Source organism: Tasmannia lanceolata, unplaced genomic scaffold (genome assembly GCF_043159265.1).
Source record: "Tasmannia lanceolata isolate RefF3 unplaced genomic scaffold, GAP_Taslan_0.1 ptg000007l, whole genome shotgun sequence".
Lineage (NCBI taxonomy): Eukaryota > Viridiplantae > Streptophyta > Magnoliopsida > Canellales > Winteraceae > Tasmannia > Tasmannia lanceolata.
In genome coordinates this window covers 9,802,875-9,829,054 of record NW_027518684.1, presented here as the reverse complement: position 1 = coordinate 9,829,054, position 26,180 = coordinate 9,802,875, and the positions used below count along the sequence as shown (strand labels likewise).

Genomic DNA, 26,180 nt, shown 5'->3' with positions numbered 1-26,180 from the left:
TCTTTCTACATTAGTTCTGAATTTCTCATGAGATCCTCAAATAATAAATGACAAACTATTCGTAAAATTCGGATTTTATTTGAAAATTTTGCAAGTAACTCAAAAATACAAGAAATTTTTAATTATTTGGGATTTTATAAAGTTGAAAAATGAGCCGCCAAAATTTTGGGATTTTTTCAAGATTTTTTTATTTATTCAAAGAATTTTGTAACTACGATAGGGCATGGGCCCACCAAGAATTTCACTTCACAAGTGAGACACACCAAGGGTGGGAGTTCCATAATCCCAATTTACAAGTGTGGCACACAGAGAGTGGGTTCATAATTTATTTCATCTTACAAGTGCAACAGGTGGACGGTGAGCATACAATCTATATCATTTTACAAGTGAGACAGAGAGAGTGGGCTCACCAAGCATTTCACTTCATGTATGATACAATGAGAATAGGCCTGTCAAGTATTTCCTTTCACAAGTGTGGCGCACCAAGGGTGGCCTCACAATGTATTTCATCTCGCAAGTGAGCAAACCAATAGTAGGTCATCCTTTGTATTTCATTTCACAAGTACAACAAAGAAAAGGTGGGTCCACCATATATTTCATCACAAGCATGGCACAACAAGAGTGGGCCCACTATGTATTTCCATATTGCAAGCGTGCATACTGAGGGTGGGCTAACCATGTATTTCATATCAAAAGTGTGCACACCGAGGGTGGGCTCACCATGTGTTTCATTTCACAAGTGCAATACACCAATGATGGGTCCATCATGTATTTCATTTCACATGTGTGCCTTACTGGTGGGGCCACTATATATTTCATTTCACAAGTATGACATTCCCCAAGTGTCACACCATGGGTGGGCCCCCATCATCTTTTTCATTACACAAGTGTCTCACACCACTGGTGGTCCTAGCATGTATTTATTTCACAAGTGTGCCTCACTAAGGGTGGGTCATCATTAATTTCATTTCACAAGTGTGTCGTCCCCAAGGGTGGGCCCACTACGTATTCCGTTTCACATGTGTGCCCGACCATAGGTCGGCCCACCATATATTTACCGGTACATCAAGGGTGGGACCATCATTTATTTTATTTCATTTTCTTCTCCTTATTTCCTCTTATTTATTCTTAGTTACCCTTTTCACTGTGTTTTAACAAATATTTAAAATGTTTTTCATTTTTTCTGGAATTTTGAACTTTTTAGGGTTTTTCTAAAATACCAACCAATATTTTAAGAAAAAGGACTCCAAGCTATCAGCGAATATTTTTCCCATCTAGCTTTATTCGCTGATAGCTTGGAGTCCTTTTTCTTAAAATATTCTTCGTACCCCCAGAGTAGCCAAACTGTGGGAATTCTCCATTAAATCCTTCTATCACCAACTTCTACCTTGCCTCAGTACCTCCAAAGTAGCCAAAGTGTGGGGCTTTCAAGCTCCACCAAGGGTATGTTTTTTTAGTTGGTCGGCGCTTCTTCAAAGAATCCAGACCACTGACTTCCTTAAAGAAAGGAATATGATGATTCTTGACCATTGCGCACTATGCTTAGAAGTAGGGGAATCAGTGGACCATTTACTAGTTCACTGTAAATTGGCATCAAAGGTATGGAGTAGGGTCTTGTGTAGATTTGGGATTACATGGATCTTCCCGAAAACTTTCTTGGAGCTTTGTACCGTGGAAGAGGAAAGGTAAGACCCTTTGGTATGTTTCTTTTCTAGCCACCATTTGGGTTCTATGGAAGGCAAGGACGGAGGCAGAGGGGTCAAGCAGGGGCAGTTGCCCCCCTAAAAAATTGAAAAAAAAAACTTTGTGGCATCTTTGATAGCATGTTACATTTCCATTATTGCCCTCTTGCCCCTCTTTAAGTTTCTGTTTTTTCCTTAAGGGGGCAATGGTTATTAGGTATTTTCTAATTAATGCAAAATGCATAGCAAACTTTTTTGGCTATTTCCTTCCCTCCGTAATGGTACTACTCTCTCTCAATCTCCTCTCCCACGGACTTTCAATTAGGTGAGAAATTTTTGGGAAAAAAGAGATATTTTTGGGGATGAGAGGATTTTGTGCATTTCTGGCAAACTTCTATTTCTTTTTCAGCCACCTCATTCCTTTCAATTTCGGCTTTTCACCATTCAAGCGGATCCTTTGGGCTTGGAATTTTTCAATTGCTAGTCTTCTGGCCACATGATATGCTTTGGTGTAAAATAGTGGGCCCGACCCGTCAAAACATGAATTTTACGATGATGGACCCACTACATCTAAACTTTGAGATTTTACAAGGTGCAAGTCCCTACAGTTAAATATTTTGCCAAAAGGAATGTATGGCCTAGACCATAGATGATCAAAACCGTCCATTTGATGGGCGATAATGTAAATAGGTTGTGCCCCAAAAATCACTTCCATAGGATGATCCCAACCCTCCAATCTATATATGTTTCCATAATATACAGTTCCTCTATAGATTGGAGGGATCGGGTCATCCTATGGAAATGATATCTCGGCCACAACTGATTTACGTTGTTGACCATCAAATGGATGGTTTCAATCATCCTAAGAACAGGGTTGTAGAGTAGATTTTAAAAAATAATGGACCATATGCACCTAAACCATATAAAAACTCCAAAATGTGAGTTGTAAATTGTGGGGGGTGTTCTTGGTTCTGATTTACTATTATACAACAACCATTGTTTGCCTCCCCCCCCCCCCCCCCCCCCGCGTGCAACTTCCTGGCTCCGCCCCTGATGAAAGGAGTGTAATGCTAGAATCTTTAAAGGTTATTCAAAGGGAGCCCAATTTCTTTTCAATAAGGTGATTGCTTTAATTGAGGAGAAGATGAGAGAGCGCCGCTTAAGATGGCTAGGAATATAACAGAGAACATGACCTTGGATAGGAGAGAATGGAAGAAAATGATCCATGTAGACGAACCCAACTAGTGTCAGGTTTAGACTTAGTCAATTTGAGCCGGGTAGATTCTTTCACCTTCTTCATGAAAATATTCTAAAGGATTCATTAGCTAACCCCAACTAGTTTGGGACAAAGGCTTAGTTGAGTTGAGTTGAAGGTGACTGCTTTAACTATTTCCGGGGTGAAAACTCTAGAATCCTTTAGATTTGTCTCCGCGTCTGATTTGTTGCACGGTTGGAGAGAGATATGTGGGGCTTCTAACAATGCCCATAAAGTAGTACAAGCATGGACCCCTCCTCACCAAGGGATACTTAAATTAAATTTTGATGGCTCGAGTATGGGGAACCCGGGTCCCTCAGGCATTGGAGGGCTCCTTAGAAACAAATAAGGGATAGTGATTTGGGCATTCAGTGGCCCAATTGGGGTGGCAGACTCAAACGAGGCTGAAGTTCGAGCCATTTATCAAGGTATTAGATTGCTTCAAAATCAGGACAGGGTACAGATAGAAGGGTACTCTCTTAACGTTATTAGGTGGCTTCGAGGTTCTTATATGGCTCCAAGTAGATTCGCGGATTTATTTGACGAAATTAAGGATAGAATTGGACCCTCTTCGACATCCTTTATTCACATAAGGCGGTCAGCTAATGGAAAGGCTCCAATACTTGATGGTTAGTATAATCAACAGTTGGGAACAACAAATTCAGGAGAAGCATCAAAAAAGCAAAGAACAGAAATATACTCCATACGGCTGTGTCTTAAGAAGATGAAGGTCGAAATAAGTCTTAAGAACACGATGCCTGCGACAAGAGGCAGATGGGCACTATCAACACCAACAATGATAAGAGCCATGCGGTGGAGAACAAGTAGAATGTTAGGACTTAGGATAGAAGATTCAGAAAAACACTACCATCAAACATGACGAGAAAGAAGGTGCAACAAAGACGGCAGCAATGTTATTGTCGGCAAGGATAGACTAGTGTGTACATGTGAGGGATTCCTTGAGCATCAACAGAAAGCACTAGAACTACTCACAGTCCTAATATCACAATGATGATGAGATTATGTCTGCAAATTAGATTTTTTTCTTTTTTTGATGACATAAGGTACCCCCACCCCAATTTTTCGGGCGGACTATTCCCTGCGGATGCACGCAATCACCCGTAAACCACGCGCATAGGGAGGATTCAAACTCAGGTCAATGGGGAGCATACCCATGACTTTAAGCCACATAGAATTGCAATGCTAATTTATGAATAGAAACCCTGCAGCATGATCAGGTATTTCAGTTTACGTTGTGAGATATACCATAATTTCCTATCTGTAAGCATTGCAGCATGTACATCAAACATATTGTAACAGCATTTTATTTTTTTTGAATGGTATATTGTAACAGTATAATGGAACACCATTGTTTAGGTGTGACATGTTTAGTTGCATTAATTGGGACATTTATGGAATGTGTTTCATTTTGAGTAGTTTTATGACTTCTGTCAAACTAAAGGAAATTATTTATGAAATTTTAGCTTTCAAATTGTTTAGTAGAATCAGTAGACGTGCTAATGGTATTATGCACTCATTAATTAATTCGAAAGTAGAAGGTTATGTTTTGGTACTATATTGGTATTCCATCTTGATTTTTAATCTCTTTACTTTTAGCTTTTAACATTTTTAAAGCAAAAGCATAGAAATTCAAATGGCATGCTTTATTACTCGATTGAGTTTCTAGTCAAACAGGAACTAAGGCATCAAGTTTCTAAAGCTTTCAGGCTAAATAAGGTTGCATAAGTAAACGTAGGGAATTTTCAGAAGTGTCAATAAACATGTAAGATGCAAAGCAAACACATCTAGAAATTCAGACAAAACATAAAAGCCAGTCTTAGAATCCACCAGAAGACTATTCTATCATTGTACCCTGATAGACCTGAAAGATCTTATGCATTTGAACAAAATCAATTGAAACACATTTCAGACTGCAACTTTCATATAACAAATAAACTTTTACGCAGCGAACTTACTAGGGCAAGGGCTTCAAAAAGAACAGCGTGTGATGCATTGTTTTTGTTCACATTTTTTACAACATCAGTGCCCATCAGAATACGCTGCAAAACCTACAATCAACAATAATTTCTGATTAGAATTATTAGAATTAACAAACTGAGTTAGTGTAATTTCAAATTATTCTATAACAAAAAAAAACATACATCAAACAAAGATCGTCTGGTATTTGGATCCTCAATTGTTGGAAAATATTGGAGAACCCTCATTGTCTTAACCTGCACCAAGCAAGCCATCCATGTTATATGCCATTAGTTGATTACGTAAACATTAACTTCTTGCTCTAAGTTGCTAATTTATTGTAGGAAATTATCACCTAAAACTTATGTTAATATATCAGGAGAGGCCATTGACACAAAGTTACACAAGAAAGAATAAAAAAAAAGAATGAGACACAAAATCAGCATCAGATATTCAAGTTAAGAAAACAGAACAGAAGGTGCAAAAACTAATAAAGCATCTGAAAGTGATTTTTTCAAATATTGAGGAAAGAAGTTGATATTGATCAATGAGGCTAAAAACTTGGACACGCTATCATTTACAAGATGAAAATTTCATCAAAATAACTTGTTAATTAGCATACAGTCAGCAACAGAATATGAATAGGTTAGAAAGCACAGCCCAACTTCAACTATAAGATAAACAAAGTGAAAACTAATCAGTTATGTGACACTGCACGCGGTGAAAAGATCAATTTGTTAATAGAGAACTAAGATTGTGCTGAAAAGATCAATTAGCAAATAGAGAACTACGATTGTGCTGGAAAAATATTAGAGATCCGCAAATACAGATGATCGCAGGAGAGAGTCAAAAGCTGAACAGTGCTTTTGAAACAATGTCACATAGAGTCAACCATCAACACTCATATCAGCAACATTCATGAAAATAGAATGTTATACCACATGAGAAAACCCCAGAGCATGTGTACAAGCAAATTGAGTTTTCCTGAGTTTTTTGAGTTAAAAATCATTTGGGGTTTTCCAGGAACAATCCCTTCCGTTCAGCATTTTGGTTGAGGCATTAATAGTCCTAACAGAGGATACATACAGAGAATTAATAGTGATTATAAAGGGCAGATGAAGAGATCAGGACAAAACTAAATGTTGTCATTGCCTTCCATTCAGCATTTTGGTTTTCGGACTAATAGTCCTAACAGAGGATACATACAGAGAATTAATAGTGATTATAAAGGACAGATCAAGAGATCAGGACAAAACTAAAAGTTGCCATTCAAAACTATAAAACTCCGTAACAGATACCGCAGTTGACCAATGCATATATGAAGGGCCCTCAACATGCAAAGATCTCAGGTAAATGAGTTCTGAAACCCACCTAAGGATCCAAATACGTATAGGCCACTAAGAAAAATTTCAGACTGGTGTGGCGCAGAGAAGATATGAATCCACTTGACTAGAGAGGAAATGGCTTCCAAGTTGAGCAAAACCCATACTTGGATTCTTACAATGTTACAACTTTAAGTTCACACTTAAGAGAAAAGAATTACAAAACTTCTTTCAATGATAGAAACATGCAAACCTGAAGCCATGGCGATGGGATCCCATAATAGGTGTACTCTTGGGGAATATCTTGGTTCCTAGCAAGCCTCTCCAAGGTCTTCACACACTTCGGAAGGCAATTCCAATATGCATCGTGGTTATTTGAAACTAAAGCAACAAGAAGGCTCATAACGGATGTCAAAACCCCCATATCACGTTCGTCTAGAAGCTGTGTCATGCGATCTGACCTAAAAATGAAATAAGAGTAATTCGAGAAGCATAATTAACCCAGCAAAGGTAACAACCCATTTCAGGACAGAACACAGAATTCCAACTTACCAGCCATCTACATTGACAACATCGGGATTTTTCCTATACAACCGCAGAAGACATAAGGCGGCCTTCTTCCTCACAAGCGGTCTGCAACTACTGGAAATCTGATGTAGAAAATGAAGGTCTCATTATTTACACTCTTTTATTTAAAACCAAAGAGTCATGAAAGGGTTTTATTTTCCTTACAAGCAACTTTTGGACATCAGGTGCTAATGATTCAGCAAACTCTCTCCCACCAATGTTTCCTACCTGCAAAACGAACAGGTGGGACAAAAACCAAACAATATCCATGAGTAAGGGGGAAAGAACAAAAAGTGTCAACAAGGCTTTCGTCAAAAACCATTGATTGTTGTATCCATTTACATTACACATGGGGCATTCATTCTAGAGGGGACCAAGACCATGTGGGTCAACTCATGATGTTCTACATGATCAATGGTCTTGATTTCATATGCACGTCCCCAGCGAGCTGATAGTGGCACTCGTTCTTTTCATACTCAATGAGGAACAAAAAAAGAAATAAATAAAATAAAATATTTAATGTTGATATCAGACCCAAAAATATGTGCAATTCTAAAACCATGAAAGCAACTCTATAAACCATGAAAGCTGTTTCATTTTATAAATTGAAGCAGGCTAAGATTTTCGTTTGAAATATGAATGAACACAACTGTGTGTTTGTGAAAGGAAAATGTTAAAAAGAGTCACTTTTACCCTCCTTTATAAAAGACACTTATGGGGTCCCACTTCTGCCTGTATAAGTGATCAGATCTGCTGATCCTAACGGAAACCATAAGTCCGGCCAAATGCCTCCGAAAACACATTGATTGGAAGATTGTAGGTTCTTGATCCATCAAGCCTATTTAAGGGTTCTGCCAAGAAAAGTTAAATTGTTGATTTTTGCATTCCTTTTACCTTATGCATGAGATTTCTATTCAGGATGAGCCTCCTGCCAAGAAAAGCTAAGCTGATGATTTTTGTATTCCTTTACCTTATGCATGAGATGCCCATTCGGGGTAGGACAAAGGCCATGTGGGCCACCTCATGATGTTACTAGATAACCAATGGTATTGATTCCACATACATATACACATGTGGACATCATCTACCTAAACGAATTCCGCGCACACATATATACACGAAGAGAAGAAAAAAAACTGTGCTTTAGTTTAGTAGGATCTATTAGCACGCATTACAATGAATGTCCAAAGAAACTAGCATATAGAACAAGAAGGTCAATAGAAAAAGTCAGACTAAAGAACTTAAAACCAAAATCAGCTAGGAAACGTGTTACCATAGTCAGTGCCAAGCATTGGAAAGTTTCATTGCGCCCAATAATGTCGTTGCGTACAGAATTTATGGCCAATCTTAGAAAGTCATGGTTCTCGTTCAGCAAGCATGATGTCACTATGTATCCAACCTGCAGCCATATTGATAACTTGTAAGCTAGTAGAGGAGCTGTCTATCACAAATTTGAGATTTCTCAACGAAAGAACCAACAGATAGATGAGTGTGCAAGTGTGTTAATCAGATGCAGCTACAACAGATATCATCAAACTAAAAAAGGGGCAGCCCAGTGCACGAGGCTCCCGACATTGCAGGGTCTGGGGAGGGCTAGATGTACGCAGCCTTGCCCCTGCTTGGCAGAGAGGCTGTTTCCGTGACTCGAACCCGTGACCACCAGGTCACAATGGAGCAACCTTACCGTTGCACCAAGGCTCGCCCTCAGATATCATCAAACTAGAGAACTCAAATTAGAAGTATAAAAACTTACTTGACAAGGCCATAGGAATCAAATTCTTTGTTATCATTAATGAAAACTTTAGCGAAAACAATGAAAGAAATATAATAAGAGGTCGAGAGCCTGCTACAATAAAACACAATAATACCTATCAAGAGTCAAGACCTTTTTTTTTTTTTGAACGAATGGGATTAATTAAAAAAGAAAAGGAAAAGAACAGAAAAGAAAAGATACAAGTGAGATGACTTAGAAGGACAGGAGCTACAATTAAACAAAGCAGCCCCAGACCATATGTGCCAATAATATTTGAAATTTTGGTATACCATGAATGCTGATACTATCAAGAACTCTTTTAATAAAAAAAAGCAGCACAACAAACAAGTTGCATCCTTGGCCTACCTGAATATACGAAGTCAGCAAAGAACCAAAAGAAAACTGAATGCACAGACAATACCAAGAGAAGAACCAGTCAATGCAAAGCTAAATTTGACCCTCAAAACAATCTCTCCTAACGTGAGCAAAGAACATCTTTGTCAAGACTTTCAAACCTTGTTCTTGTATCCATCCAGAATCCACAGGAAACATTCCCTGTACCAACGGAAACCCATTTCTGTTGCTTCAGAACAGTCTTTATTTTCCTCAGAAGGCATTCTGTCTATTCTATAAGTGGAATTCCTGAAAGCAAAATGCCGGTTGAAAAATAAGAGCACCTATCAGCCATTACACCTTCATCTAACTGACGCCAGGGGCAATGCTTCTAAAAAGCATACAATCATCTTGCCATAACCATCACTTAATAAGCATCACTTCATGCAATGCCTGAATCCTTTTCGAAGACCCATTAAATTATAATTTTACCAAGCACCTACAGGAGGTCCGTTAGCAACTAACTTCACTTTATCAAACTTAAGAATAAGTCTCAAATTTGACTGGTTTAACCTTTTTAGAACTAAAGTAAATCCCTATCATCTTCTGTCATTGCAACTAAAAATGCTCATTATTAATCGTTTTTAAGTTACCTACCTGGAGCTGATGTTCCAAAGTTCCCTCTAGCTATATGATGTTTAAAAGTTCCCGCCAACCACATCATACCAGGGGTTACACCGGACTGCTAAGACACATATTAGGTAATGACCTGCACTTGAAAACTTACTGAAAGCAACATCTTCACACACTTGTGTGTCCTAGTTTTTTATAATTCACGAACTCTAATGCAGCTCCTAACTTTAGATACAAGGTCAGAAATTATATGTTGATATAAACATGATTTGGAATTTATTTTGAACACCTCCAACAATTATAAATGCAGAATGTCACATATAGTGGAGAACTTCATAACTTCAAATAGCTACCTTGAATTGATGAACTTGAGTAATTATATGGTATCAGACCCTATCATCTCAAAGAAAACCAAGGGAAGGTAAAATTACAAGTGGGGATTGCTTCAATATACATTTGTTGGTCCCCACCATAGATCAAAGACATGCCCCAAAAACCTTCTCCATTGGACAACACAAACTATTCATATATTAGGGTGTAAAATGGATGGATCATAAAGTTAAAAGAATGATGGGTACAAAATATCCACAAATGTTTACAGTTGTCCAATGTAGGTGTTGGTATATGAAATATGAACCATCCATTGTAGGGCCCAGTAGATGAATGGCTTGGATAAATAGACAGTTAGGCACCACTTATATTTTTGTCACCAATATTTTTCCTTGGAAAAGTGTGCGTGAGCGCCATAGAATTCCCCATTCAATTACAGGTGAGAAGGTTGCTATGATGGGTACAAAATATCCACAAATGTTTACAGTTGTCCAATGTAGGTGTTGGTATATGAAATATGAACCATCCATTGTAGGGCCCAGTAGATGAATGGCTTGGATAAATAGACAGTTAGGCACCACTTATATTTTTGTCACCAATATTTTTCCTTGGAAAAGTGTGCGTGAGCGCCATAGAATTCCCCATTCAATTACAGGTGAGAAGGTTGCTTAATCTTGTGAGAAATAGGTCAATACCATCAATAGGTTAAAGCATGAGCCTTTTGTTCTGAAATGTTACAATATGAGAAAAGGCAAAAGCCTAAGAAAGACAAAAATAAAGGAAGAAAAACAAAGGAAAAAATCATAACTCTAGCATGTCACCCCAAATGGCTATATCGTTACAAAGGACCCCAAAAATTAGCTAGCATGTCACTTGGAGTATCATTCTATAGAATATGAGAGAAGGAGCACTCAACAAAGCACAAGCTTAATGACTCGGTCTTTCTAGAAAAACAACAAAATCTCAAGAGGGCATGAAACTCCCTTAAGCCAGCTTACGGTGATAAGAGAAGCTTCCTCGACCCAAACATTCAAGCAGCAGCAATCCTTAAAGGCATTTAAGCCCGAACCAAGAACAAGCTAAATAAGACGTAGAAATGCAATTCAAGAAGGGAATGAGAACTTACCTGCTTCTCAGGATACTTTGGTGCAGATATTAGAGAAACAGCCTCCATATGACCAAAATCTACATCATAACCCAACATATAAATGTAAAGCATTTTCCAAACATATTTCTTTTTCTCATAAGGTGTCAATCCCTGTCAAAAAATACAAGAGGTCCGTCATTAACAACTTACAAGGTTCATATTATGAACAGAAAAAGTTCATTGGACTTTGGTTAGTAATTTAAGAATAGAAAAAATATCGAGCTCTTTTGACAGATTTTCAGTAAACCGAGAGTTAACAACACGAACAATGTATAAAGATCATTAACCAAGGGCCAAATACTTATGGGCAAAAGATTGAAGAAATGGGAAACCATTGCTTCTTTCATGGAACTTTTAGCAAGCAACTCCAATGTAACAAAAAATACATCAGAGAACTCATTGTTGGTACTAAGTTTAATATTATGTAGATTTGTACAATTGTACATTTAAAGAAACTTGTTTTTTGTAGGCAACACTTAAGGAAACTAAAATCCATAAAACAAAAAAAAAAAAAAGGTGGGCGGCTATGAACACGATCAATCAATGAATGTGAAATGCATAAAAATCAAATTAATAATATTACTTGAGATCCTAGATCAAAATCTCTTCCCCGTAAAATAAGAGCACTCCAAAAAAGAACAAGGAGCTTTCAACAAATAGAGTTCACTATCACCTAAAGATAATAGACTGGACTCATAAATAAATATAACGAAAAAGAAGCTCGCTGCTCTGATACAGCATCAAGAATCTCCTCCATGGAATCAACTACCATGACAGAAACTTAAAAGTGAGTTACAAGAGGATCTTATCCCTTGTCTTAACATCATACATCTCTGCCTCATTACAGTCTTTTAGCCGTACCGGCTCTGAATAAACCAGTCTACGCCCTACCAGCTCTGAATAAACCAGTCTACACCCTACCAGCTCTGAATAAACCAGTCTACGCCCTACCAGCTCTGAATAAGCCAGTCTACGCCCTACCAGCTCTGAATAAACCCTCTGCTTTGCCTCTGAATGAATATGATGAAAAGAAACCCTCTGCTTTGATACAACATTGAGAATCTCCTCCATGGTATACCATCAATGGATGTTCCTTCTATTGTTCATCCACTCGATCATGTTTGATGGATCAGCCTCTAGGCCTCCACCATGAAATGGCCTTAAAAGTCAGTTACAAGCAAATCTTATACCGAGTCTTATTATTAAACATCTCTGCCTCATTTCATTCCTTTAGCCCCAACAGCTCTGAATAAACCAATCTAAGCTTCCCAACATGAACTCTAATTGTACAATCAATCCCCTTACATAATAGGGCAGATACTGATCTCTGTTTCGCATGTGCCATTTGGTTTTTTTTTTTTCTTGAATGGTAGCCAATTTATTGCAAAGAAAAAAGGACCGAGGTGGTCAAGATACAAAAGAGATAAAAACAAACAAGAACGAGACTAAACGCTTCCACAAAGGCCACAAAAATCAAGGAGGAAGAGAATCAAACAAAGCCAAAACTTCTTTAGAGACTCCTTCTCTTGCTAGACTATCCGCCACCGAGTTGGCGTATTGGTAAAAATGCTGGAACACTACATAAGAAGATCCGACAAGCATCTCATCGAAGAGACTATCAAATCTCCAAGGGCGATTCTGCGAGCCATTAAGCCACCGGATGATGTTTAGGGAGTCCCCTTCAACCACTACGTTGGCCATTTGATCTCTCCCCAACAATTTTAAACCTTGGTGAACTGCACACATCTCTGCCTCTGTTGCATCCGCCACCCCTAATGGACCTGGGAAGGCCCAAATCACCTCCCCAAGCTCATTTCCTAGGACACCTCCAATCCCAGCGGACCAGGATTCCCCATACTAGATCCATCAAAGTTAAACTTAACAAAGCCCGTTGGAGGGGGTACCCATTCTTGAACTGCTTTTTGTTTTACCTTCACACTATTACACACTTCCTCCAACCTTCCCATAAATCATACACTGAAACGAATTTAAAGCATGGAAGTGGCTTAACCCAAGTGATCGTCAATGCTATCACTTTGATAAAAAGTAATGAGGAGCTTTTGGAGACCCCTTTGAAGACTCTTGCATTCCTTTCTTTCCACAACACCCAAATAGTAGCCAGGAAGGACATGTTCCATAGAATTTTCCATTTTTTCTTCCATGGGATTAGCGAACATCCCAGTAGGAGATCCAAGAGTTCTGCAGGAAAAAACCCACTCAATACCAAATCTTCTAAGTAATTCGCCCCATACTTTCGTAACAAATTTGCAATTCATGAATAGATGATCCACGGTTTCCCTGGCCTCAATACATAAGGCACAATGGTTGATGATGAGAAACTCCCCGTTTCGTAAAAAGTCTACCGTTTGAATCTTTTCCAATAAAGACACCCAACCAAAGGTGCACACTCTAAGAGGTGCCTGGAATGACCACACTCTAGCTACATGGGAAGACACAGGGCGTGCCACTAGATGTTGGTAGAAGGACTTGACAGAGAAATCACTATATGAATCCAAGATTCAAACACTTTTATCTTCCCAATCCTGCTTAATGTAGCCCTCTGCCAGCAACTCCAAAAGCCTAGCAATGGATGCTAGCTCCCTCTTGAAGAAATTCCTTCAGAACTGAGGTTTCCATACCACACTACCATCCACCATTCTCTCTTTCCATGTTTTCCATCACAAAACTATCCTCGTTCACTGCAATGACAAACAAATCCAGGAACATTTCTTGTAGAGACCGATCTGAACACCATTTATCTTGCCAAAAACAAATTCTATCTTGTGAGTAGACTTTGTGTGTTGTACCTATTACAAACAAGTGGCTAAAGCCCGGGATGTCTCTCCATATCGTCAACCCTACACATCTGAAGTTATCTTCTGAAACCCAATGGCCCGGCGAATCACCATATTTGCTTCCAATTACTCTAGCCCATAGATGAGACTCCTCCTTACCAACTCTCCATAGCCATTTCCCTAGAAGGATAATATTCATCTCCTTGGTTTTTCTTATACCCAAGCCACCTCCTTTTATGGGTCTGTAGACTTCTTCCTACTTAACCAAGGGAATACCACGCTTATCCTCTGATTCCCCCCCTTCCCCCTATAGAAATCGCCTCTAGATTTGCTCTATTCTTTTGACAACAATCGTGGGGCATCTAAAGACCGACAATTGATAGATCAGGATATTGGTTAGGGCCGCTTTAATAAGAGTGACTCTTCCTCCCCTGGACACTAGATTTCTCTTCTAAGTGTCCAATCTTTTGTCCACCCTCTCTACAATATGTCCCCAACTCATCTTTTTGGCCCTTCCTCCCCAAGAGGTAACCCCACGTACGAGGTAGGGAGAGTATCTACCTTACATCCCAAAATACCAGCTAAACATTGAGTCACACCCTCCTCCAAGTGAATGCCAAAGACTCTGGACTTATGAAAATTAGATCTTTGCCCCGTTATGGCCTCGCAACAATGCAAAACGGCTTTCAAATTCATTACTTTCATCACATTAGGAGAGCTAAACAAAAGAGTGTAATCTGCAAATTATAACCGAGAGACTTCAACCTCATTCTCTCGTATCTTAAAACATTCAATTAATCGACAAGATTTCCCCCTTTCCAATAATCCGCTAAGAGTCTCCACTACAATAACAAAGAGGGAAGGCGATAAAGGGTTCCCTTGCCTTAGACCCTGAGAAGACTTGAAAAGGCCTTTTGGAGAGCCATTAATAAGGACGGAGAACCAAGCAAACGATATGCATCTCGCAATCCATGATCTCCATCTTGGACCAAAGCTCATTCTACTTATCAGGTAGTCCAAACATTTCCACTCTACCCTATCAGAAGCCTTCTCCATATCCAATTTACATGCAACACCGCCGCGACCCACCTTTTGGTAGTAATCCACTACTTCATTAGCAACCAGGGAGCAATCAAGAATTCGTATCTCACTAAGAAAGACGCTCTAGCTCCCAGAGATGATTTTGGGGAGTACCCTTTATAACCGCTCCACTTGGACCTTGTCAAGAACTTTACACAAACACCCAAGCAGACTAATAGGGTGGAATTCTGTTACTGAAGCAGCACCTTTTACCCTGGGGATCAATGCATGAAAGTGGCTCCGGTCATAGTTTTAAATTTCGTCCGAAATTTCGGATTTCAGTTGGGGCCCAAACCGAAATTTCAGATTTCTCAAATTTCAGCCGAAATTTCCGAAATGATTAATTAATTGTTTTTTTTTACCGGATTTCGGCCGAAATTTCTGTTTCGGCGAAGGCTGAAATTGAACCGAAACCAAAATTTAAATCCATGGCTTCATTACCACGATCCAACTCCAATCCATCAAAAAAATCTTTGAAAAAAACGCAATATATCTTCCTTCACACATTCCCAACAACTCTAAAAAAATGTTAGAAACCATCAGGGCCAGGGGCTCTGTCCCTCCCCATTGAGAATACCACCCACGCCCTCTCTCAATTTCCTCTTATGTGAATGGCATTTCAAGTATTTTCCTCTCGTCCTCCCCATTGAGAATACCGTTTGGTCATGTTACCTCGTCTTTGTAGTCCATGGACGAGACAAGAACTTTCGGATTCTAACAGGGCACGAGAATCTAAATCAAAGGGCCCTCTCCAATATATGGAATCCACACCAACTTGGGACCAGACAAATCAGCATAAACATAGCAAGGCTTGTATTACCGATGCCCTATAAAAATTCAATTTGACGACATCGAGAGATGGAGGACTCCACCAAACACAGTCTATACTGGGAAAATTATGGAATTTAACAAAAATATGACACGGTCTACATAGCGGCAAACACCTTATACCACAAAAATGTTTATCAATACAAGCAAAAAAGACGATCCGCCCAAAAATTCTCTCTTTGACCTGATTTAGATGAGATATAGATTCTCTCTCAAAGACAGTTAAGGGAGATGTGCTTCCCTTTCTATCCAAGGATTCAATTTACTCTTAACTTGATATTTGTCGAAGGATAAGCTACTACAATTATCCTTATTCCACTTCCAAAGTATCAGTGTAAGATCTTTCAACATCCAGAACAGCCTATTTGAGGGCCTCCCTTTAGAATCCCAAAGAAAAGAAAACGAGTGCCTTAAACTCCAAATGACTCAACTGCAATTGCTCAACCTTAAAAGGAGCCTGCCTTCTCAATTCCCTTCTGATCTTGAAAACAAGAGGTAAGTGGCCCGATAAGGGACCTGCAGGAATCCTTTGACAATCCTGGGAAGACTTCCTCCCAATCAGAAGTGATCTAGCCTCCATAAAACTGGGTGAGCTTCCGTGCTTCACCGCGTACATTATGTTGGAAATATTTGATGACCTTACTAGTCCACCTGAATTTATGAGTCTCTGCTAAGCATGGTGGAAACAAAGACTCTTCTTCCAAATCCATTATTGTTTGCCTTCATTTTCGGAATGTGGTGATGTAGCATACTGTGAAGAAGAAGATGGCAAGTGTCTTGGAGTATAAGGATGATAATGATATTGATCATTTCAAGAGAGAAATTGACGAACCATATAGCTTTGCATCATTGCATGTTAGTTACAAACTTGGCTCAATACGAAACTTTAAAAGCCAAAGGAGCCAAGACAAACGACATGGTTGTTTAAATGTAAAAAAAATTATCCTCCCATTCATTGTATGAGTACAGATCCAAATCAGTAATATGAGTGAAATAACAATTGCATACAGTAATAAACTTTGCTCAATGAAATACGAAGGAGCAGGCAGGCATTAACTTCGGAATCATAGTTCTTCCCCACAATTCATTTTTGGTAGAGGCAAATGAGTTTCAGCCCCTCTCACCCCACAATAACACTTTTCTTAGTTAACATTTTTTGCTGGAGCCAGAAAGAAAATTTCGAGGATTATGTTTGTCAAGCAGGTGTTTGTTTCTGTAATCTAATAAAAAAAAATTGGCGCTTTGATTCACAAGATTTCAAGACCAAAAATGCAATCTAATAAAAAAAAACCACAAACATGTGTTTTCTCATGGTCATGCCAAAGTCAGGAATTAAGTCTGATACCAAAAATAAATTCAATTTACTGAACATTCAAGAGAACCCTAAAACCAGGTTAGAACAAACAGCACGAACATTTAACTGTTATTCAGCTAAATCAAAAACTGCTCTACTATTGAGAATGCAGGAAACAGCCATATGAATTGGAAAACAAAACAAAAACAAAAAAAAAGACAGATAGAAACCCTAACCCTAACCTTTTCGTTCTTGAAACGAATCCTGATGTTACCGAGTTCTTTGTCGACTCGAAGCCTCTCTTGTTCCTTGTTCTGACAATTGCGAACGTCACTTATGAAGACGGATAGACCTCTCATTCCAGACAAGGCCATCTCCTCAGATCCAGACACACAGATCGAACTCAGAACGATTCTGATTCTTTTTTCAGATCCAAGAGGGAGAAAAGAAACGAGATCTTAAGAGAAATTTTCTGATCCGATGCCCTAGATTGGAATGAAAGGGAAATGAAAAGGGGGTCGTGGTTGCAGAGCTGGACTCAAATTTTGGAAAAGCCGTCGTCGGCCGGTGTAGGGGACGACTTTCACCATTCCATCATTTCTCCACACGCTCGTTTTTTTTTCCCCTTTATTTTCTACTTTTTTAATATTTATTTATTATAACTGGCTGTTTGGATGTAGGGAAAATTTTGTTTCGAAGTTTTTTTCAATGAAAATTTTCAAAAGTATGACTAACTCAAGTCCATGAAATTTTGTTTCCATAGAGTATTAGTTTATCTGGGGTGGGAGGGGCGCAGAACAAGCAACTCAACTCAACTAAGCCTTTGTCCCAAGCTAGTGGGGTCGGCTAAATGAATCCTTTAGAGAGAGAAAATTCATGAAGAAGGTAAAAGGAATCTACCCGGCTCTAATCCTGGTTCTAGTTGGGTTCTTCTACGTGGATCATGTTCTTTCATTCTATCCTATCCAAGGTCAAGTTCTCTGTTATGTTCCTATCTATCAAGTCTTTCCTCAATGTTTCTACCCAAGTTGTTTTCGATCTGCCCCTATCTCTTTTTACTCCAAAAAATTTGGCACGAGTCGTCTCTTCTCATGGGAGCATCCAAAGGCCTACGTTGGGTTCGTCTAAGTGGACTTATGAGAAGTAACTAAAAATAGGGAAAAAATAAACCAATTTTTAAGAGGAGTTTTTGTTTCTTTGTTTTTCAACCTTTTCTTACCCTCTCTCCTCACTCAATTCCTCTCCCGTCCTCCCTCACCATTGGGTAAGCTAATTTTCCAAGAAAAAAACTTCATGGTTGCCAAATATAGCTTTATTGTATGTTTTTTCCCCAAAAATTCATATTTTTTTCCAAAAATTGCGAACCTACTACTCTACTAGATAATAAGATTTCATGAAAACTCAACCTGCTCGTTTTGACCGTTTGAAAAAAAAAGAGATTTCATGAAAATTTTTATTTTCTATAATCTCCTTTTCCCAAAAGATTTTAAGATTCTAAGTAATCGTTTGCATTTTAAATGCGGACGTTGGACGTGTTTAAGAAAACAATTAACTTATTTTTCGAAGAAAAACACTGGGCAAGAGAACAAGTGGGGGACCACTTGTAAAATGATCCAAACCATTCTTTAAAAGCAGCCAGCAAAAGTATAGTTGGTGGTGTTATTGAATGATTCATTCCTTCTCCAATTAGATTATCCATAACCATATAAATTCCCTCTAAAGGTGGACACCAAAAAAGAATTTCCTACAAAAAAAAATAAAAAATTAGTATTTTTTTCCTGCAATCCAAGCAGGGCCTAAAATTCTGCCAGAATTATTAGGGGCCGTTTGGATACGCGTATTTTAGAATCTTGGATTTCCTCAAAATACTAGATGGGAGACAATAGAAGGAGACTGTCCGTTTCGCTTCTCTTCAGAATCTTAGATTTTAATTAAGAAATCCAGGTTTTAGAAATCTCTTCAACATCCTAAGATTACTAAAACCTGGAAACATGGGATGATCTCCTACTCTCTTGCTTACAGAAAGAAGGCTGGGAAATCAGAAAACAACGCAGGTCTCCCGTCTACGATTTTGAGGAAATCCAAGATTCTAAAACCCGCGTATCCAAATGGCCCCTTATTCTTATAGCGAACCCTTCCTTGCCTTTTAGTCAATGGATAACGCTTATCCTCTTTCAATCAATACAATGAGAAATGGATGACAGAAATGAGAAAGACAAAACAATGAGAAATGGATGACAAAAGGGAGACAGAAAGACAAAAGGTCTTTATTGCTTATCTTTTTTTTTTTATCAACAAAATGTTAAATGGAGGAGATTAGAAAAGAAAGACAGAAAGAGGTCCTTATGGAAGAGGTTTTACACCTAAATTATGACTAACGAAGATCATAAGAATTCTCCTTTGGATAAAAAAAAGTGTCTAGGTCACCAACTACGAACAAACAAAATCACACTGCGGTTTCTCTTGATTGGAGCCCTGAAAGAATGGCCTAAAGAAATCAAGGGACTAGCATCATCCATTCGAGTCGAGGACAACACCAATGGACCACACTTGTGTTTGTTGATTAGTTAATGGACCACACTTGTGTTTGTTGATTAGTTCAACGGAACCGATCACATCCACAAGGCACGAATGGGGCCCCAAAAAATGATTGCCATGAAAGAGTCTAAATCAAAGGAAATTTCGACAACCTCTATAAATTCTCTCTCTCTCTCTCTCTCTCTCTCTCTCTATATATATATATATATATATATATATATATATATGAGGAAAATGATTGTACGCTCGACCGTACCTAGAGTTAGGTACGGTAGAGTGCCAAATCACATGGGTCCCCAATTTTTGGTGGGCATCTAAACTATTCATTTGCAAGGCCCCATCATAGATAGGGTGCATACCAAAAATTAGCTCCATAGGATCATCCTAACCCATCCATTTGTGGAGGCCAAAAATGGATGGACAGTGTTTGTCCACAAATCTGCCCATTTTGGCCTCCAGTTTTAGAGGGGTTAGGATGATTCAATGGTGCTGATTTTTGGTATGCACCCTATCTATGATGGGGCCTAGCAAATGAATGGTTTAGATGCCCACCAAAAATGGGGGACCCATGTGATTTGGCACTCTACCGTACCTAACTTTAGGTACGATCGAGCGTACAATCTTATTCCTCTATATATATATATATATATATATATATATATATATATATACACACACACACACACACACACACTAGTAAAAAACCCGGGCCGACAAAAAACTGTACGGACCACATCATAAGTTGATCCAAACCGTCCATGTGATGGAACACAACATCAATTGGTTGTGCCTGTAAAATCATTTCCATATGTTGATCATAGCCCTCCAATCTATAGAGGTTTCCATAATCTATTGTTTGTCCGAAGGTGCCCGGAATTTGTAAATATTTTTACAGGTGTGCTGAATTCGTCATATCCTCAAAAAATTAATAAGGAAAATTAGTTTTTTTCGTAATTGTCATATTTTGATACCTCTTCTTTGTAGTTTTTTTCGTAATTGTCATATCAAGGTACCCATTGTCCGTATTTTCCCTCCCAAACTTTACTAATGATTATTATTGCTAGCTTCTTTCTTTACGTATTATTGCTAGCAACCTTTCAACAAATATTGTTTCCGTGCAGTTTTTTATCACATCTAATAAGACAAATCTCTGAATACATACAATTGCAAAGGATGGGCGAGACATAGCATTTGGAGAAGGTGGCTAGCAAATCAAGATTCGAAATTATCAGCGAGGTGTAAATGCCACAGATTTTGCAAATAATTCCAAACATTCATATATTTTTTACCCTCACATAGATAGTATGTACAGATATGTGGGGAGAGCAAAAAACGGTAAAAATCATGCACATTGACGTGTTAATGCCAGAGATTTTGCAAATAATTATGAACATTCATACCTTTTATACCCTCACATAGATAGTGTGTACAGATATGTGGGGAGGGCAAAAAACGATAAAAATCATGCACATTGACGTGTTAAATGGACAAAATTCTCTCATTTTCTCTTATGATATATATATATATATACTGGTAAAAAACCCCGTGCGATGCACGGGCAGACAAAGAACTGTACGGACCACGTCATAGGTTGATCCAAACCATCCATGTGATGGAACACAACATCAATAGGTTGTGCCCCAAAAATCATTTCCATAGGCTGATCCTAGCCCTCCAATCTATAGAGGTTTCCATAATTCCTCTTAAATCGGATGGTTAAGATCACCTATAGATTTTTTATTAAAAAACCATAAAGAAGGGGGGTAAGATTGAAATTATGTGGCTTTAATGGATGCCTTTGTTAAAAAGCATAAAGGAGGGGGTAGGATTGAAAATATGTGGGCTGAATGGGTGCATTTATTAAAAAAAGTCAAAAAAAGTGGTGTGATTCTCATAGAATTTTCAAAAAATTATCTTCTTTTCTCTTCTGCTATATAGTATACAAGGAGAGTCAGATTAGGTTTTCTAATTAAGCCAAGAGAGGTATGAGTATGTTAGTTTCACAGAGAGAGAGAGAGAGAGAGAGAGAGAGAGAGAGAGAGAGAGAGAGAGAGAGAGGCTTATTACTGGGGGAGGGCTGATTGGTTAAGAAATCGATTTTAACTATCCAAACTAAAAGGAAATAGGTAATCAACGACTATAGTTCTAAAATTAAATCAATGACAATAAAACAAAAAAAAAAAGAGAAGAAAGGAGAACACAAAGGATACGTGGTTGGGCTATTTGCCTACTCCACGGCAATGAATTTGCTTTCTTTCTCTTGTATATACATTAGCCATTTTTACATCCTTAAATAAAGAGGCAGCTTCTAATTAAAGGGAAAATACACAACGGTAATGAAGAGCTATAATAGGGACGGAGTAATGTTGGGAGGTGATTTGGTAATTTATTTTTTTGTGTGCCTGATCCAAGTTTTTGGAATTCTTGACTATATTATTGCATCTTGTTGTGTGTCCAGAAGAGCCCAAAGATCCCCACTCATAAGCAAGTTGTCCCATTCACCTTCTCCGTCAAGGCCTTCAGCCACAAAGGTTGTACCCAACTCCTCACCTGTTCCACGTATTGAGCAAGAGATCCCCTTCTCTTCCTCTCCTTCCTCAACCAACAAACTCTTCCACCATAACATAGACTCCTCTGGAGGTGATTTCGGTATTGAATTACTGATGATTTCTCGCGGTTGTGTGTTTATGGGGTATCTCAACCACTTTGAATTGCGGGAGAAGGTCCAAGGTTGAGGCTTTATAACTTTGTTCTCCATGGTGATACTCATGTCTTTCTCCACATCTGAACGGCCCGCAAGCTTTTTACTTAAATGGGTATTCCAGTAGTTCTTGATATCGTTCGCGGTCCGACCTGGAATTCTACCTGCAATTAGTGACCACCTAAAGAGAAAAATAAATGAGTTTAATCTTGTGATTTTAATAACTATACCAAAATCGATCCTTATTTGCAAATAAAATACTTCTAAGAGGGATCGAAAATCTGCTGCCACTAAGTGTTGCAAAAAGTAGACTTAATTTAGAGGGTTAATTGATTTAATTATTAATTTCAAATTATTTTTTTTTGTGGAGGGCTTATATTATTCTCACTATATATATATAGTCGTAGACCATCACAAAAAAAAAAAGTGAGGCTGATTTTTGGACAACGGAATTAGTGAAGAGGAAATCTTTTATCATATTTGCAAATGGGACATTAAGGCCATTTTCGAAGGCATTATCATATTAAGTTATTTTTTTGACAATTCTTTGCCTATAAAATAACATATAGATGAAATTAGATGCATATCCGACATATGCAAATGACTTGTGGAGGTACCCAAGAAGGCCCTAAATGTGCAATTATTTTTGGAGGTATCCTTCTTTATGTTAGTTTTGGTCATTGCCCTAAAAAAGTACAAAAAGTGCCGACCCCAACTAGTTTGGGACAAAGGCTTAGTTGAGTTGAGTTGAGTTGAGTTGAGTTGAGTTGCCCTAAAAAAGTGCAATTACATTGTAATATAAGAGAACTTTTCACCTACTTGTTGCCCAAGAGTTTATGAAGCCTGATGATGAGATCAATCTCGTCGTCCTTAAACCCACCTCGCTTGATGTCGGGATGAAGATAATTCAACCATCTTAGCCTACAGCTTTTACGGCATCGCCTAAGACCTGCAAATTTAAATATATGTATTATTAAGCATGTATTATTATAATATAAGAGATTGTTTCACCCCCGAGGCGACTAAATGAGTAAATGTGTCGCCCAAATCAAACTTTGATATTTTTTGTGGAGGGTTGGGATAAATCTTAATCTCAACCCTTCTCAAAAAAGTGGAAGGCTGACGTACTTAGTCTGGGACGGAGGTGAAACAAGCCCATGTATTATATAGGAGGATGTTTCACCTCCGTGTTACGACTAAGGCCATGTTCGGCAGCCATGAAATTTTTTCCATGAAATATTAGTTTATCAAGTGGCAAGGGAAGGTGGGTGGAGTGACTTAAGAGGTCACGAGCGAGGACATGGTAAGAAGTGCATAAAAAAAGGAAAAAATAAATCGTATTCTGAGTCTAGTTTTTCTTTTCCTTGTTTTTCAGCCTTTTATCACCCTCTCCCTCTCCCTCTCCCTCGCCCACCTTTTCTCACCATTGGGTAAACTAATATTCCATAGAAAAAATTTCATGGTTTTCAAACATGGCAATCAGTGTTTCTCTTGTTATGTTGCATTGAATAAAACGAACTCGTATATTACCTGCTCTTATAGGAACGTAACGCCAATTCCCTTCTCCATACTTCTCTATGCATTTCCTTAGAAGAACATCTTCTTCTTCTGTCCATGCTCCTTTTCTAACGCCGAAGCGCTCCGGGCTTGAAAGCCGACCCATCTCTCTCTCTCTCTCTCTCTCTCTCTGGGCTTGTTTACACTTTAGAGCTTTGATTTTCCTTGCTATGGAAGTGCAGACATTTATATGTTGTTATAGGGACTACGTGCAAGTTTATTGACCACGAGGTGGGATTTTTTTTATCCATGACCAAACCAGGCTCACCAATCATTGACCAACCACCAGTCCATCTTACACATAAATAGAAGACGAAGAGAAGAGTTCCAGTTCCAACTAAAGAAAAGCCCCACAGATGTGTATTTTTCCCACATGAAAATCTTTCCACGTACATTTTTTTCTGGTGTCACGCGAATATACTACAAAAGCAAATTATTGTATAGCAATTATTTACTTTGTAACCCAACTTCATGTGGTCCCCACCTTGCATGGGTCAACCTATATAGTAATGGCACGAAAATGAACGTTCAAAGAGGGGCAAAACTAAATTCATTGGATTTTATGCCACGTGTATTGACCAGATTCACTCTTCATCTGAGTAGGAATACTTGCACGACTAAACATGAAATATAAACCCGCCTGACTCAACCAGACTCGCTCGTCAAATGAGTCGACTCAATGTCATTGAAATAGTAAAATGACCAACTGCACATAAACTAACCTCTAAAGGAGAACTTTGATATATGAACAAGAAAAGCAGTGTGCTTTAGTTTCCATCCCGTTACTCACTTGAGTTAACTCGACTCGACCCACTTCCTAGTCGAGCAGGGTTTTTGCGTTGTTGAGCAATGCATATAATGTGTTAAATGAAAGACTGAAACAACCAATTACTCCAAAAGCTTAAGCTGTTAGAGTTGATTATTTAATCATTTTACACTTCCAACAAAGACTAGTGGACTGCGAATTGAAGGTCACAGTATGAAGTGGGCAAGGAGCCAAGTATTCAAGAGGAGAGGGTCCTATGAATATATGAACCACATTCTGCCATCTCTCCACAAGGTTGTCATATAGTGAGGAGAATGGTGAAGTGTACGTAACTCAATAGAAAATAGAGGATAAAAAACAAAACTGGATGTCTCTCTTTCTTAGCCCCTTTCTGTCGTACATGAAAAAGGTTTCTAAAACGAATGGTAATAATTTAAACATGTCATTCATGGAAAATGCTGCAAGCAAGGTATCTGAGAAGAGGATGACTCTGGTGCTATATTGCAAAATAGGTGTTTTGTGAATACAACACAATTGACTCGAAGTGTAAACAATTGAATTAGTAAAAGTGAAGGCAGATAATGAAGGCACGAGTTTACAAGATTTGATAATATTACCTACGGACTATGAAAGAACGAATTACTCCAAAAGCTTAAGCAGTTAGAGTTGGTGTTATTCAATCATTTATACTACAGCACTCACCCACCCTCACGTGAGGCCAGTGGTGGTGGTGGTTGGAGGGGTAGGGCCCACCATTTTAAACCTTATGCTTATGTTTTGATGGGTGAGGCCCACCATTTTACCCCGATTGTTTTGATGGAGTGGGGCCACAATCTGCCCAAACCCATGCATAAGGTGGAGGCCATAATTTTACAAAGGGAAGGGATATATCCGCTCCTTTTGATTACTTGGGACACCGTACGTGGCAATCAGCCCCATTGAATCCTTCTAATGTGAAGTACATCAGCCCCTCTGCAATCATTGATACATTGTGTATGTGGCAATCAGCCCCATTGAATCCTGATGTGAAGTACATCAGCCCCTATGCAGTCATTGATACATTGCTGCTAGGTGTCCCAAGTAATCAAAAGGGTCGGATACATCACTTCCCTTTTACAAATCATATTTGGGAAATGATATATTCTCCCCTTTTCTTACTTGGGACAGCTGCTTCTAGTGTATATATGACTACTCTTTTACCCTAGATGGGGTTGTCCAAAGAAAAAAGGGGTGGATATATCATTTCCCCTCATATTTTGATTTAGCAGTGCCCTTATATTACACCTTATGTTTTGATGCATGCGCTAAGAAGGCCGATAGTTTAATAAATTCCAAGCCAAACCAAAAAGATAAATCGGTCTTTGCTTTTAAGGGCCTAAAATCGTAGGGTTGGGATGATCCTATGGAACTGATTTTTTGGGCACACCCTATCTAAATAAGGGTCTATCAAATGAATGCTTTGGATCATCCAAACAATGTGGGCCCACATGATTTTTTGAGCTCTTGCGGAGAAAACTTATCTGAGGTATCATGCAAAAAACATTTCCCCATATAGGGTTAACGTTTTCTGCACGATACCTCACCGTGAGCAGCCCTCTATAAAACACCACCTGCATGTTGTT

At 38.6% G+C, this 26,180-nt stretch overlaps 2 protein-coding genes across 2 annotated transcripts in view; both read right to left on the bottom strand.

Annotated features, from left to right (window-relative positions):
- Positions 1-17,652, bottom strand: part of LOC143881803 (AP-2 complex subunit alpha-1-like) — a 38,167-nt gene extending 20,515 nt beyond the window's left edge. Inside the window, exons 1-8 of the mRNA XM_077385091.1 lie at positions 17,239-17,652; positions 10,979-11,110; positions 8,077-8,202; positions 6,969-7,031; positions 6,789-6,886; positions 6,490-6,697; positions 5,100-5,171; positions 4,914-5,006 (exon numbers count right to left, since the gene is read on the bottom strand). Of these exons, the coding sequence (XP_077241206.1) occupies positions 4,914-5,006; positions 5,100-5,171; positions 6,490-6,697; positions 6,789-6,886; positions 6,969-7,031; positions 8,077-8,202; positions 10,979-11,110; positions 17,239-17,370 (924 nt within the window). The 5' untranslated portion in view covers positions 17,371-17,652. The remainder of the gene's footprint in view (positions 1-4,913; positions 5,007-5,099; positions 5,172-6,489; positions 6,698-6,788; positions 6,887-6,968; positions 7,032-8,076; positions 8,203-10,978; positions 11,111-17,238) is intronic.
- A 4,089-nt stretch (positions 17,653-21,741) lies between these two features.
- On the bottom strand, positions 21,742-23,970 carry LOC143880942 (transcription factor MYB1-like). The gene is made up of 3 exons (XM_077383923.1): positions 23,766-23,970; positions 23,055-23,184; positions 21,742-22,416 (listed from the first exon to the last, which is right to left on the bottom strand). The coding sequence occupies exons 1-3, from the start codon at positions 23,896-23,898 to the stop codon at positions 21,963-21,965; spliced, it is 717 nt and encodes a 238-aa protein (XP_077240038.1). The 5' UTR covers positions 23,899-23,970; the 3' UTR covers positions 21,742-21,962.
- Between the last annotated feature and the right edge of the window lie 2,210 nt (positions 23,971-26,180).

Excerpts from the sequence above, each read along its gene's own strand:
- LOC143880942 (XM_077383923.1), bottom strand. The coding sequence starts at position 23,898 with ATGGGTCGGCTTTCAAGCCCGGAGCGCTTCGGCGTTAGAAAAGGAGCA. Across the intron at positions 23,185-23,765 it reads TTACGTTCCTATAAGAGCAG|GTCTTAGGCGATGCCGTAAA; the intron begins GTAATATACGAG and ends TTAAATTTGCAG. Across the intron at positions 22,417-23,054 it reads CATAAACTCTTGGGCAACAA|GTGGTCACTAATTGCAGGTA; the intron begins GTAGGTGAAAAG and ends TTTTCTCTTTAG.